Below are 12035 nucleotides of genomic sequence, written 5' to 3'. Positions count from 1 at the left end.
AAGGGATCAAAATGCTCCACAAGCATACATTCAGTCTCTCCCGCCGCGACTCATGGATGGCCTAGGTGACGGCAAACCATCCACGCTCATGAACAAAATGCTTGCCCTGCTGATGGATAGACACAGGACCTGCCGCCTCTTCGAACAGGTTTTCAATTGAGGACATCCACCTGCTCCTCTCGGATGGCAATTTCACTGACCCCCCCCCCCCCACCCCACCGATGGCTGACAGCCCGTGTGGACATTCTAGGGCAAGCCAAACAGCAGGGGGAAGAAGCAACCATCAACTGAATGGCGGCTATGGCTCACCAGGTGAAACAGATGGCCCCAGCCTCCACAGAAAGGACAACGGCGACGTCAGCCATGGACAGCACCAGTGAGCCCAAGTGGTGCTCCTACCACCAAGATGGAGGTCCGTGGCCCACCGATACTGACCACCCTGCAAGCATCCGGGAAATGCCTTGACCAGCTGTCGATAGTGCGGCCAAAAAGATCGACCCTTCTAAATCTAGGATCATCATTCAGGGCGGCGTTTTCACTTGTTCCGGAAAGAAGGGGCCTCCCCTTACCACCGCCAACAGCAGCAGCATCAGGACATACGGGGTCCACTCAACTTCAACTCCCTTCACCATCGCCGAAGTCTCACAACTACTGCTGGCCGCCGACTTCCTCCGGGCACACCCCCTACTGGTCGATTTAAAAGGACAACATCTCGTCAATTCCAAGATGTTCGAATCAATCACCTTGCACCATGCCGAATTGACTGCACCCCACATCAGCTCAGTGACCTTCTCTGACCATGAGTACACCAGGATCCTAGCCAATTTCCTGGTCATCATAACTCTCCAATTCACATTGGCCAGCCTCAAACATAGGGTGCAGCACCGTATCCCCACCACCGGACCGCCCCTCCATGCACACGCACACAGGCTGCCCCTCGACAAGCTCCAACTGGCCAAATATGAGTTCCACAGGATGGAGGAAATGGGCACAGTTCACTGCTCAGACAGCCCGTGGGCATCCCTGCTTCACATGGTCCCCAAAGTGTCTTGGGGCTGGAGACCCCGTGGGGACTACCGCTGTCTTAATGAGGTCACAATAGCTGACCGGTACCCTGTCCCTCACATCCAGGACTTCATGGCAAACCTGGACGGTGCCAAGGCATTTTCCAAGATCGACCTGGTACGCGGCTATCATCAGATTCTAGTCTACCCAGACAACATCCCCAAGACGGCTTTCTTCCCCCCATTCGGGCTCTGAGTTCCTGCGCATGTCTTTTGGCCTCAAGAACACTGCCCAAACTTTCCAAAGGTTTATAGACATGGTTGGTCATGAGCTCGACATCGTGTTCATCTACCTCGACGACATCCTCATCACCAGGAACACTGTGTACCCCCCCCCCACAGTTCTGCCAGAGGCTCGACGAGCATGGCCTGGCGATCAACCTTGCCAAGGGTCAGTTTGGCCTCACTTCCATCAACCTCCTCGGCCACCACATCAACCAGCACGGAGCAGCTCTGCTCCCATCCAGGGTTAAGGCTATTGGCAAGTTTCCCAAACCCTCTATTCTGAAGGGACTCCAAGAGATTGTCGGCTTGGTCAACTCTATCACTGTTTCATACCAGCAGCAGCCAGGATGATGCAACTGCTTTTCAAGGCCCTGGCCAACAAGCTGAAAGAGCTCGTTTGGGACGACGCAGCCAAGACCATGTTCAACAGCGCCAAGAAAGCGCAGGCAAAGGCAATAATGCTGGTACATCCACGGTCAACGGATCTGGCACAGCCGTGCGCAGAGAGTTGGAGCAACTGGTAGCTGGCAGCCCCTCGTCTTTTTCAGTCATCACCTGAGTCTCCCCAATCAGAAATACAGGGCTTTTGACTGGGATCTACTCGCTTTCTACCTTGCCATCCGGCATTTCCGCTACTTTCTCGAGGGCCACACACTGCTCACGTTTGCCTTTGCCAAAGTGTCTGAATCTTGGTCAGCCCGACAGCAGCACCAGCTGACCTACATCTCAGAATACACAACTTTCGTTTAGAACATCATGGGCAAGAGCAACCAGGTCGCAGATGCGTAATCCCGTTAGGCCATCAATGCCATCCACGTTCTGGCCCCAGGTGTTGACTACACAGCCATGGCAACTGCCCAGCAAGAGGATGAAGAGATACTCACCTACTGCACTGCCATCTCAGACCTAGAGGGTGTGAGATTTGGGCCTGCTGACTCCACACTCCAATGCAATGTGTCTACGGGACATCCATCATCCCTGCTGCCTGGTGACGCTGCATCTATGACATGGTTCATAGACCAGCTCCCCCTCCCATTTGGACAACAAAGAAACTTACTGCAACCAAGTCTATGAGGCATGGGTTGTGCAAGCAGGTCGGCGACTTGAGCCAGAGCGTGCATCCCGTCAAACCACCAAAATTCAACGACACATCAAGGTGCCACTGCAGAACTTCACCCCGATGTTTCGACCATATCCATGTCGACCTCATGGGACTATGGCCCCCCATCCAGAGGTGTCACCCACCTTTTTACCATCGTGGACAGATTCACGAGATGGCCAGAGGCCATCCCACTCTCGGACATCTCCACTGTGACCTGTGCACGTGCCCTCACCACCCACTGGATAGCCAGTTTTGGCTTTCTGGCAGACATCTTCTCCGACAAAGGTTCGTAGTTCACCTCTGGGCTGTGATCAGCAATGGCCCGGCTACTTGGCATTAAACAGCACCAATGATCCCTCGAGGCACGGCTCACCAGCCCAGACTGGATGGACAAATTGCCGTGGGTCATGCTAGACGTACCCACCGCCCCAAAGGAGGACTTGGCCACTTCCTCAGCCAAGCTGGTGTACAGCGCCCCGCTTACAGAACCAGGGTCTTCATCCTTGCAGCACACGGACCTTAAGAACCGCCCACGACCGTGCTGATGTGCCTCCGTGAGGAGGTGGCCATGCCTTCTCCAGTCCCAACATCCTGACACAGTCTCACAACCACATATGTCCCATCCGACCTCCAGGACTGCCAGTATGTTTTTCTTAGCCGAGACTCCCACCATGCACCTGTGCAAAAGCCAGATGAGGGGCCCCTCAGAGAACTGCATAATGATGCCACGGTTTTCATCAATGACACAGGTGACAGACTTGAGACTGTCTAACTGGACCGTCTCAAGCCAGCACCCTTGGACACTGACCAACCAGCGCAGGCGGCACAACCCTGCCCCGCAGAGGGCGTCCACCATCACGACCAAACCCACCCTCAACTCGACAACCTACCACCTCCAATACTCTGGTTCTGGGTGAGCGGGCTGGGGAGAAATCACGTGGCAGATCCCGCCACTTAGTTCTCAAACCGGCATTCGGAGGTGAGAGCCCGGCACGATGGGGTCAAAGCAGCGGACCGGCAGCGTGAGGCTGGGTGATTTCTTTTTCTCTCTCTGAGTCGGCATTCACATTTTTGACTGTGAATAACGACATTTGAACTGAACTGTTGAATTATTAAACCTAATGTTTGAACTGAATTGTTAAACAATTAAACTCAGTGTTTGTACAACCCACAAACAACTACAATAGGATAGTTAAGAAGGCTCATGGGACACTGGGTTTCATTAATGGAGGATTGAGTTCAGGAGAGGAGAGGTCATGTTGCAACTGTACAAATCTCTGGTGAGACCACACAGAGTATCGAGTTCAGTTCTGGTCACCTCATTATAGGAAGGATGTAGAATCCATGGAAAGGGTACAGAGGAGATGCACCAGGATGCTGCCTGGATTGGGAAACAATTCTTATCAGCCAAGGTTAGCAGAGCTGGGACTTTTCTCTTTGGAATGTAGAAGGATGAGAGGAGACTTAATAGAGGTCTACAAGTTAAAGAGACATAAATAGGGTGGACTTGTTTCCCAGGGCAGGAACAGCAAACACCAGAGCACATATGTACAAAGTGAAGGGAGGGAAGTTTAGGGAAGACATTAGGGGTAAGTTTTTTTTTTAAAACAGTGTGTTGTGGGTACCTGGAAATCCTTGCTGAGGATGGTGGTGGATACTGAAACATTGGGAGTATTAGACAGGCACATAGATGGAAGAAAAATAGAGGGTAACAGGGTGGGGGGGTTTAGTTTTTTTAAAGGAATATATGGGTTGGCACAACATTGAGGGCCGAAGGGCTTGTAATGTGCTGTAGAGTTCTATGTTCTAATCATGTAACCGGGTTCCCCCTTTCCTCTTGCATACCACCTAATGTGGGGAAACTCCAGGCTGATGGAGATTTACTGGCTGGGCCAGGGTGGCCTGGCAACACAAGTCACAGGGCCCCTCACTTCTTCAACATCTCCAACCCCCTGCATTCTTTTACCAAGCAGCCAGGCACACCTTGGCATTAACTACCATTGATGAATCTACACCAGGCCAACCCCTACCTTCCACGTTGGGTCGGGGAGTGCTGAGCGGTGTTCCAGAAAGAAATTGGGCAAAGATGAGCCGCAAGATGTAACCGGGAGATGAGGTTAATGGCAGCCTCGAGGTACCCTGAGGTACATGAAGAGCGTAAGGAGAGAAAATGTGGAGCCCTGAGGGGCGGCAAAGGTAGTTGGGTTTTTAACTTGTTCACCACAGGAGAAAGGTTTCACCGTGACACTGAGATTAACAAGGAGGCATGGAGCGGACATGGAGGTGGATAAATCCCCAAGGCCTGAGGAGATGTAACCCTGGCACATGTGGGAGCCATGGGAAGAGATTCCTGGGGCCCTGATGGAGATATTTCCATCTTCTCTGGCCACCAGAAGATGGCAAATGTGGTTCCTTTAAACAAGAGAGATCTTGGGGTCCATGTCCACAGGACACTCAAAGCCAAGTTTATTGTCATCCGATTGTACAAGTACAACCCGATGAAACAGTGTCCTCTGGTCCTCGGTGCAAAACACACAGACACCCAACCAGACATAACACATACAGACAAACGATGCTTATGCAAGACAAGTGTTCATACATACTAATAAATACTAATATTGTTTCATGAATAGGAGAGTCTCCGATTGTTAGTGAGAACAGTTCCTTTGGTCGTTCACCATTCTCATTGCCCGTGGGAAGAAGCTGTTCCTCAGCCTGGTGGTACTGACTCTGATCCTCCTGTATCTCTTCCTGGACATGAGCAGTTGAAAGATGCTATGTGCAGGATGGGAGGGGTCCTCAATGATTTTGCACTCCCTCTACAGACAACTATCCTGGTAGATCACGTCGATGGGGGAGGGAGACTCCAGGGATCCTCTCTGCCACTCTTATGGTCCTGTGGAGTGACTTCCAATCCATTTCTCTACAGCGACCGCACCTACACTGTGATGCAGCCGGACGGGGCGCTCTCAGAGAACTCCTGTAGAAGGGTGACATAATGGTGGCCAGCAGCCTTGCCCACCTCAGTCTCTTCAAGAAGTGCAGTCACTGTTGCACCTTCCTGACAAGAGCACAGTTGTTGAGTGTCCAAAGCTGCCTGCACAGGCTGATGGTGGGGTTGAGGGGCCATGTCAGGGGAGGGGTTCCATGGGGCAGGCTCAATGACTGGGAACAGGATGGGACTGAGAGGGAATGCAAGAGAGGTTGGGGGAGGGGTTGGGCTGACGATACAAGGGGCTCAGCCGGCTAGACGACCCCCTGCCGTGCCGTGCTCACCCATGATGCCAGTGCAGACAGTACCTAGAACTCCAAGGTCCTTCTTCCGTTTGGTTGACTGCCTCGCTGTGGTGCTGCTCCCACCAGCAGATTGCTGGGCATCGGACGTCACCTGGTCATCGACCTGAGGCACGCTCTCTGCGGGTTTCACGGGGGCTGGCTCTCCCATTGTCTGGTCGAGGTCTTTGTCCTGAGAAGCACCTAACGCAAATGCAGCCGTGTCAACAGCCGAGCAGGGATTGACTGCACCCTCTCCTGGGATCTCCCAAAGGAATAACCTCGCAACTCCTTTAATCAAGTCTCATGCACACAGGAACTTTACAATTATTTAATCTCAATGCAAACTACCCGAGGAACAGGGGTGCAGTGCCAAGTTTTTAGGTGCCAGCGACAAGGGGCTGCCGTCAAGTGCCCAGAGCCGCCCCACGAAGAGCCCAAGGGAGACTGGAAGGTGGAACGAGCTGCCAGAGGGCGGAGAGGAAGTGGAATGAGCAGTCAGAATAAAGGGTACAGGCAGCTACAATCACAACATTTAAAGGGCATTTGGATAGGTACGTGGATAGGAAAGGTGTATTGGGATGTGGGCTAGACATTGACCATCTCAGGTCAGCATAGACGAGATGGGCTGCTTACCCTGCTGTGCATCTCCATGGCTTATTACCTTCACCACCCTCATAAGCCTTGGCTTTAATGGCCTCATTCTGGGAAACCAGTCCTTCCTGTTTGCTCTTGGTGCCTGTCCTTGGTAGATGTCTACAACCTGCCTTCTGTCAACACATTTTGTTGTTCTGGATTCCTCCCCCCGCCAGTCGTGTCTGTATTCTGAGATTTCCTGCTTTTTCCCCATCCATCGAAGAAGGGGTTAGGCCTGAAACGTCGGCAACATACCACTGTCTCCTCGAGACCGGCCAAGTTCCTCCAGCATTTTGGTGGGATTTTTTCCCCTTCCATCCAAGAACCCTGGCCTCTCCAACCTCTCCTCCTCGGAAAAATTCCCACAACTGGCCACGTCTCCTCTCCAGCTTTCATCCCATAAAACCTTCCTCCCCTCGTTTCTTCCATTCCCCAACATCTGCACAGGGGCATCATGCATTCAGACTAATAGTGTCTGAGGCTTTTCACCTCCCTCTCTCTCTGCACCTCCCACCGCCAAGTATCACCTTGCAGAAGACTGGCAATGAGTGACCTTATCAGAGCTCGCTGATTGTTCCTAACAGGCCAAGTCATCCAAAGCCAGATAAAGGGTGTGCCTGTTTACCTGTGACGTTGCTGTGAGAGAGAGTCAAGTTGAAATTCAGCTTCGTTTCCACTAGGTTTGTACAACCCACAGCTGGTGTAATGTGCCGCTCGCCTCTGAAACCTGTCGTGTTGCCAGTTGCACAATCTGGATCAAATGAACACAAACGTGATAAACAATTTCAACATGGAGAGGGTTTATGCTTCACAATCTGTCACAACATGGAGGGAGTTTATGCTTCACAATCTGTACAGCACACTGCTTCCGTTCCCGTTCCCATTCCCCCCTCTCCATGACCCCGATAACAAAACTCCACCCCAACCATCCCACTCACGGACCTTGACAGCCAAGGTCTCCACACCAGGAAATCACAACACCCTCTCCCCAGTGTCCAGAACCCCCACCCTCTCTGTTCTTGGCTGGCTGACCACAACCCACCTCACACCTTGGCCTACACCCCACCCTGCCGCCCCTACAAGCCCCACCTCGCTGCCCCCGCCCAGGCCCCCTTACTGTTCCCATATCCACCTCTCCCCCTCCACTCCCACAACCCCCTCACCCTCCAGCACGCCCCACACCTTTCCTCTCTTGCAACACTCTCTCTTCCCTCTCCCAGCTCACAAACCCCACTCCCTCCCACCCTCCAGCAAACACCTCCCCTTTCTTCCCCCTCCAGCTCCCCCTCTCCAACTCCCCCCTTTCTCCCCTCCTCATTCCTACCCCCTCTCCTCAACCCTCTCTTCCCCCTCCTCCCCCACCCTCTCTCCCTCTCCTCCCCAACTCCCCCTTTCTCCCTCCCCATTCCTGCCCCTCTCCCCCACCCTCTCTTCCCCCTCCTCCCCACATTCTTCTACCCTCCTCCCCCACCTTCTACCCTCCTCCCCACCCTCTCTTCCCCCTCCTCCCCACCCTCTCTTCCCCCTCCTCCCCACCCTCTCTTCCCCCTCCTCCCCACCCTCTCTTCCCCCTCCTCCCCACCCTCTCTTCCCCCTCCTCCCCACCCTCTCTTCCCCCTCCTCCTCACCCTCTTACCCCCTCCTCCCCACCCTTTCTTTGCCCTCTCCTCCCCACCCTCTCTTCCCCCTCCCCCCACCCTTTCTTTGCCCCCTCCCCATTCTTTGCCCACTCCTCCCCACCCACTCTTCTCCCCCCTCCTCCCCACCCTTTTTCCCCCTTCCTCCCCCACCCTCTCTTTCCCCCTTCCTCCCCACCCTCTCTTTCCCCCCTGCTCCCCACCCTCTCTTTCCCCCCTGCTCCCCACCCTCTCTTCTCCCCCCTCCTCCCCACCCTCTTTTCCCCCTCCTCCCCACCCTCTTTCCCCCTCCTCCCCACCCTCTCTTTGCCCCTCCACCACCCTCTCTTTGCCCCCTGCTCCCCACCCTCTTTGCCCCCTGCTCCCCACCCTCTTTCCCCCCTGCTCCCCACCCTCTTTCCCCCCTGCTCCCCACCCTCTTTCCCCCCTGCTCCCCACCCTCTTTCCCCCCTGCTCCCCACCCTCTCTTTCCCCCCTGCTCCCCACCCTCTCTTTCCCCCCTGCTCCCCACCCTCTCTTTCCCCCCTGCTCCCCACCCTCTCTTTCCCCCTTCCTCCCCACCCTCTCTTTCCCCCTTCCTCCCCCACCCTCTCTTTCCCCCTTCCTCCCCCACCCTCTCTTTCCCCTTCCTCCCCCACCCTCTCTTTCCCCCTCCACCCCACCCTCTCTTTGCCCCCTCCTCCCCACCCTCTCTTTGCCCCCTCCTCCCCACCCTCTCTTTGCCCCCTGCTCCCCACCCTCTCTTTGCCCCCTGCTCCCCACCCTCTCTTTGCCCCCTGCTCCCCACCCTCTCTTTGCCCCTTCCTCCCCACCCTCTCTTTGCCCCTTCCTCCTCACCCTCTCTTTCCCCCTTCCTCCCCCACCCTCTCTTTCCTCCCCCACCCTCTCTTTCCTCCCCCACCCTCTCTTTCCCCCCTCCTCCCCCACCCTCTCTTTCCCCCCTCCTCCCCCACCCTCACTTCCCCCACTCTCCTCTCCCCCCCCTCCCCGTGTTTTACCTGGTCGCGGGGCAGCTCCAACCACGATCAACAGATGCAGGAGCAGAGCGACCTGTTTCAGGGCCGGGACGGCGACTCCGCTGCCCTGCCCCGACCCCCGACGTCCAACAACCGCATCCATTGCAACTTGTAAACAACCTCGATGCTGCATCAACCACGCTCTCCACCCAATTATGACCCAGGGCCAATCCACAGCCGGACCCTGAGACCAGCAGCCAATCAGAACCCTGCTGCCACTCCGCTCCTGGACTCAGTCCCACAGCCAATCAGAACCCACGCTCGGGGTCCCACAACAGAACCGAATCCCGCACAACCAATCAAAACCCACACGTGGGCTCCCACAACCAATCTGAACTGAATCCCGCACAACCAATCAGAACACACACTCAGGGACCCACAGTCAACCTGAACCGAATCCCGTACAGCCAATCCGAACCCACGCTCGGGGTCCCACAGCCAATCCGAACCCAAACCTAGAGTGGCCTAACCAATCCAAGGCCGAACCGAGTGATCAGTTGCGAATCCAAATGCCGTTCCGGGAGTTGTGCGACGAAGCCAGAGGCAGAAAGTGTGGCAGTGGAAATACGAGGGTGAATCGGGTCTGGGCTGGAATCTCTGCCTGAACCCCACCCCTCCTCTGGAAGAGCCGAGATCTGCTGGGGGACAAGCGCAGGGCCCGGAGGGGGAGCCCGATCTCCCTGTCTCCGCGCGGCCGTGGGGGGGGGGAAGGGGCTGGAGCAACACAAATGAGCCACGCAGTCTCCATCCTTTCCTGCCACCTCTTCCCCTTTCAGGGGCGGCTCTCTTCGTCCCTCGCCTCCATTAGGGTCTGACAGGACCATATCCTGCATCCAGAGGTGGGGTGTCCTCTACATGGGGGATCTTTCAATTAAGCACCTTGGCTCTGTCCACTGCCACAGCAAGGACCTCTCAGTGGTCAACTGTTTGAGTTCCACACACTACTGCCTGTTCATGCCATCCACAAAATGGCTGAACCAAACAGACAGTACCAACACCCCTACCGAGACTTGTTCCCCCCCCCCCCCCCTCCGCCACGTCTCCTTTCCTGCACCTCCTTGTCCCTTTCCCTCCTCCTGTCAGAGAGCGACCCCCACCCCATCACTTCTTGGCTTCTTTCTCTTCTACCTCCAACCTGATGACCTGCAAGCCACTCCCCCCCCAACCTTTTTAATTCAGGCACCAGGCCATTCCTGATGAAGGGTCCAGACCCAGAATGTTGTGCCGGCCTCTCCAGCACTCTCGCATTTTGCTCTAGACCCGAGCATCAGCAGATATGTTAAATCCACAGAGAGCATCTTGATAGAAGCTCCTATCCCAAAACGTAGGCTGTCCTTTTCTACCCATGGACACTGACCTACAGACTTCCTCCATTGATTGCTCAAAATGCCAGTTTTACCAAATCAACAATAGGGACTCATTCCCTGGCATATACCTGTGCCTGTCTTCGTTATCTACCTGTGGCGAGATTCAATGCCACACACATGTCTGCTCATTCTATTTTAAAACCTTCCAGACCCACGTATTAGGTTCCTGTCTGCAATCTCCTCTCTTCAATCTCTCAACAGCACCCACCCCCCCCCCCCCCATAGATTCTTACTCATGATTCATTTCCATTGGCGAATACAAAGAAGTCAAATCCGTTCCGAGTTTCTTCATGTATCTAACTTGCAATTCACCCTGTCATTCGTACCCAGGCAATCTGCCATCAAGGGCAGTATCGTTAGCCCAATGTCACCACAGCTCCAGTGATCTGGGCTCGAATCCACCGCCGTGAGAAATTTGCACGTTCTCCCCATGTGGGTAAACACCAGGCTCTCCGTTTTTCTTCCACGGTCCCAGAACGTGGAGGAGGTCACTAGATTAATTGGTCACGTGGGTGCGTCTGGGCATTGTGGGCCAGAGGCGATGTCACTGTATCTCAAGGTTCAATTAAAAGGAAAAGGAGGGTTCTGACCCCAGCTCTGACTGACCATTTCTCTCCATGGGTGCTGCCGAATCTGCTGAGTCTCTTCAGCTTGTCCATTTGCTCGCGATTGCAGCAGCTGCAGTGGCTTGCATTCCGATAGCCTGCCCCAACCACATCTCGCTGCCAGAATTATTCCTGGGAACTCATTGTTCGATGACAAATGCCCAAGAAAACATCTGACCTCCTCACCCACCCCCAACTCATTTTTTGTTTGCATCGCAAGGAGCTTCCAGATCCACAAGGAAAATAAACCAAGAAAAACAAAGTACTCACTAGTGGTGTAGGAAGAGATAAAACTGCCAAGAGAAGCAAGGAATCCGCTCCAGTGCCAGGAGATCAACCTGGGGGTGCCTCGTGGTGGGGGAGCCTCGTGGTGGGGGAAATGACGATGCCACCTTGAGGTCCGATGATGTGCAGCCCGCATCAGGAAGGGCGCTTTCGCGCCGACAGCGACAGGTGAACTGCAGTCAGTGGAACGGATCGACTGGGAAGCACAAGTTGGGAAGCAGTGGCGAGGAGATCCGGCGTCGGGTCGGGAGATGCTGCGCTAACAATGGGAGCGGTGGCAACGGAGACCATATTGGCAACAGCAGTAATAAGGATAGCCACGAGGCCTGGAAAGGATGTTGACAAGGCAAAAGAGGGAGGGGGAGCTTGGAGCTCTGCTTGCGCGAGGTGTTGGGAGGCCTTGGGTCTAATGGAGGAGAGGTTGTTCCAGGCAGTGTACAGGAGAGCCCAGGGCATGACCAGAAAAACTGGAGTGTCCTCTCCGGCCTAACTGGGAGAATGGCAGATGTGGAGGACAGAGTGGACAGAATAGGGTGGAACACTAATTGGACGCATTGGTGAGGGATAAAGTGGATGCCCTGGAAAATTATTCCTGTCAAAATAATATAAATAGTGGGGTTGATGGGGAGCATCAAGGGGAAGAATCCTGTGAGTTTTTTTTCCAGAGCTGGATCCAGGAAGTGCTGGGCAGAGATATACTGGGAGAGAGGGTGGAGGTGGAGAGGGCACGCACCCCTTTCGAAACTGGGCCTCGGGCAGAAACCCCACTTGGTCCTGGTGACGGCCAGGTTGGAAAAGAATTTGGGGGCAGCAGCCGTCGGTGTG

At 54.7% G+C, this 12035-nt stretch overlaps 1 protein-coding gene across 4 annotated transcripts in view; it reads right to left on the bottom strand.

Annotated features, from left to right (window-relative positions):
• LOC138761454 (phosphoinositide-3-kinase-interacting protein 1-like) overlaps positions 1–9098 on the bottom strand; it is a 32279-nt gene extending 23181 nt beyond the window's left edge. For 3 of the 4 annotated variants that reach the window (XM_069933642.1, XM_069933641.1, XM_069933640.1), the window contains exons 1-3: positions 8936–9098; positions 6926–7051; positions 5692–5868 (exon numbers count right to left, since the gene is read on the bottom strand). In XM_069933642.1, coding sequence (XP_069789743.1) covers positions 5692–5868; positions 6926–7051; positions 8936–9086 — 454 coding nt within the window. In that variant the 5' untranslated portion in view covers positions 9087–9098. Of the gene's footprint in view, positions 1–5667; positions 5869–6925; positions 7052–8935 lie in introns of all 4 variants that reach the window. The other variant, XM_069933639.1, reaches the window with a different exon arrangement.
• Between the last annotated feature and the right edge of the window lie 2937 nt (positions 9099–12035).

Source organism: Narcine bancroftii, chromosome 4, assembly GCF_036971445.1.
Source record: "Narcine bancroftii isolate sNarBan1 chromosome 4, sNarBan1.hap1, whole genome shotgun sequence".
Taxonomy (NCBI): domain Eukaryota; kingdom Metazoa; phylum Chordata; class Chondrichthyes; order Torpediniformes; family Narcinidae; genus Narcine; species Narcine bancroftii.
Note: the sequence above shows the minus strand (reverse complement) of the source record. Positions and strands in the feature narration are given on the sequence as shown.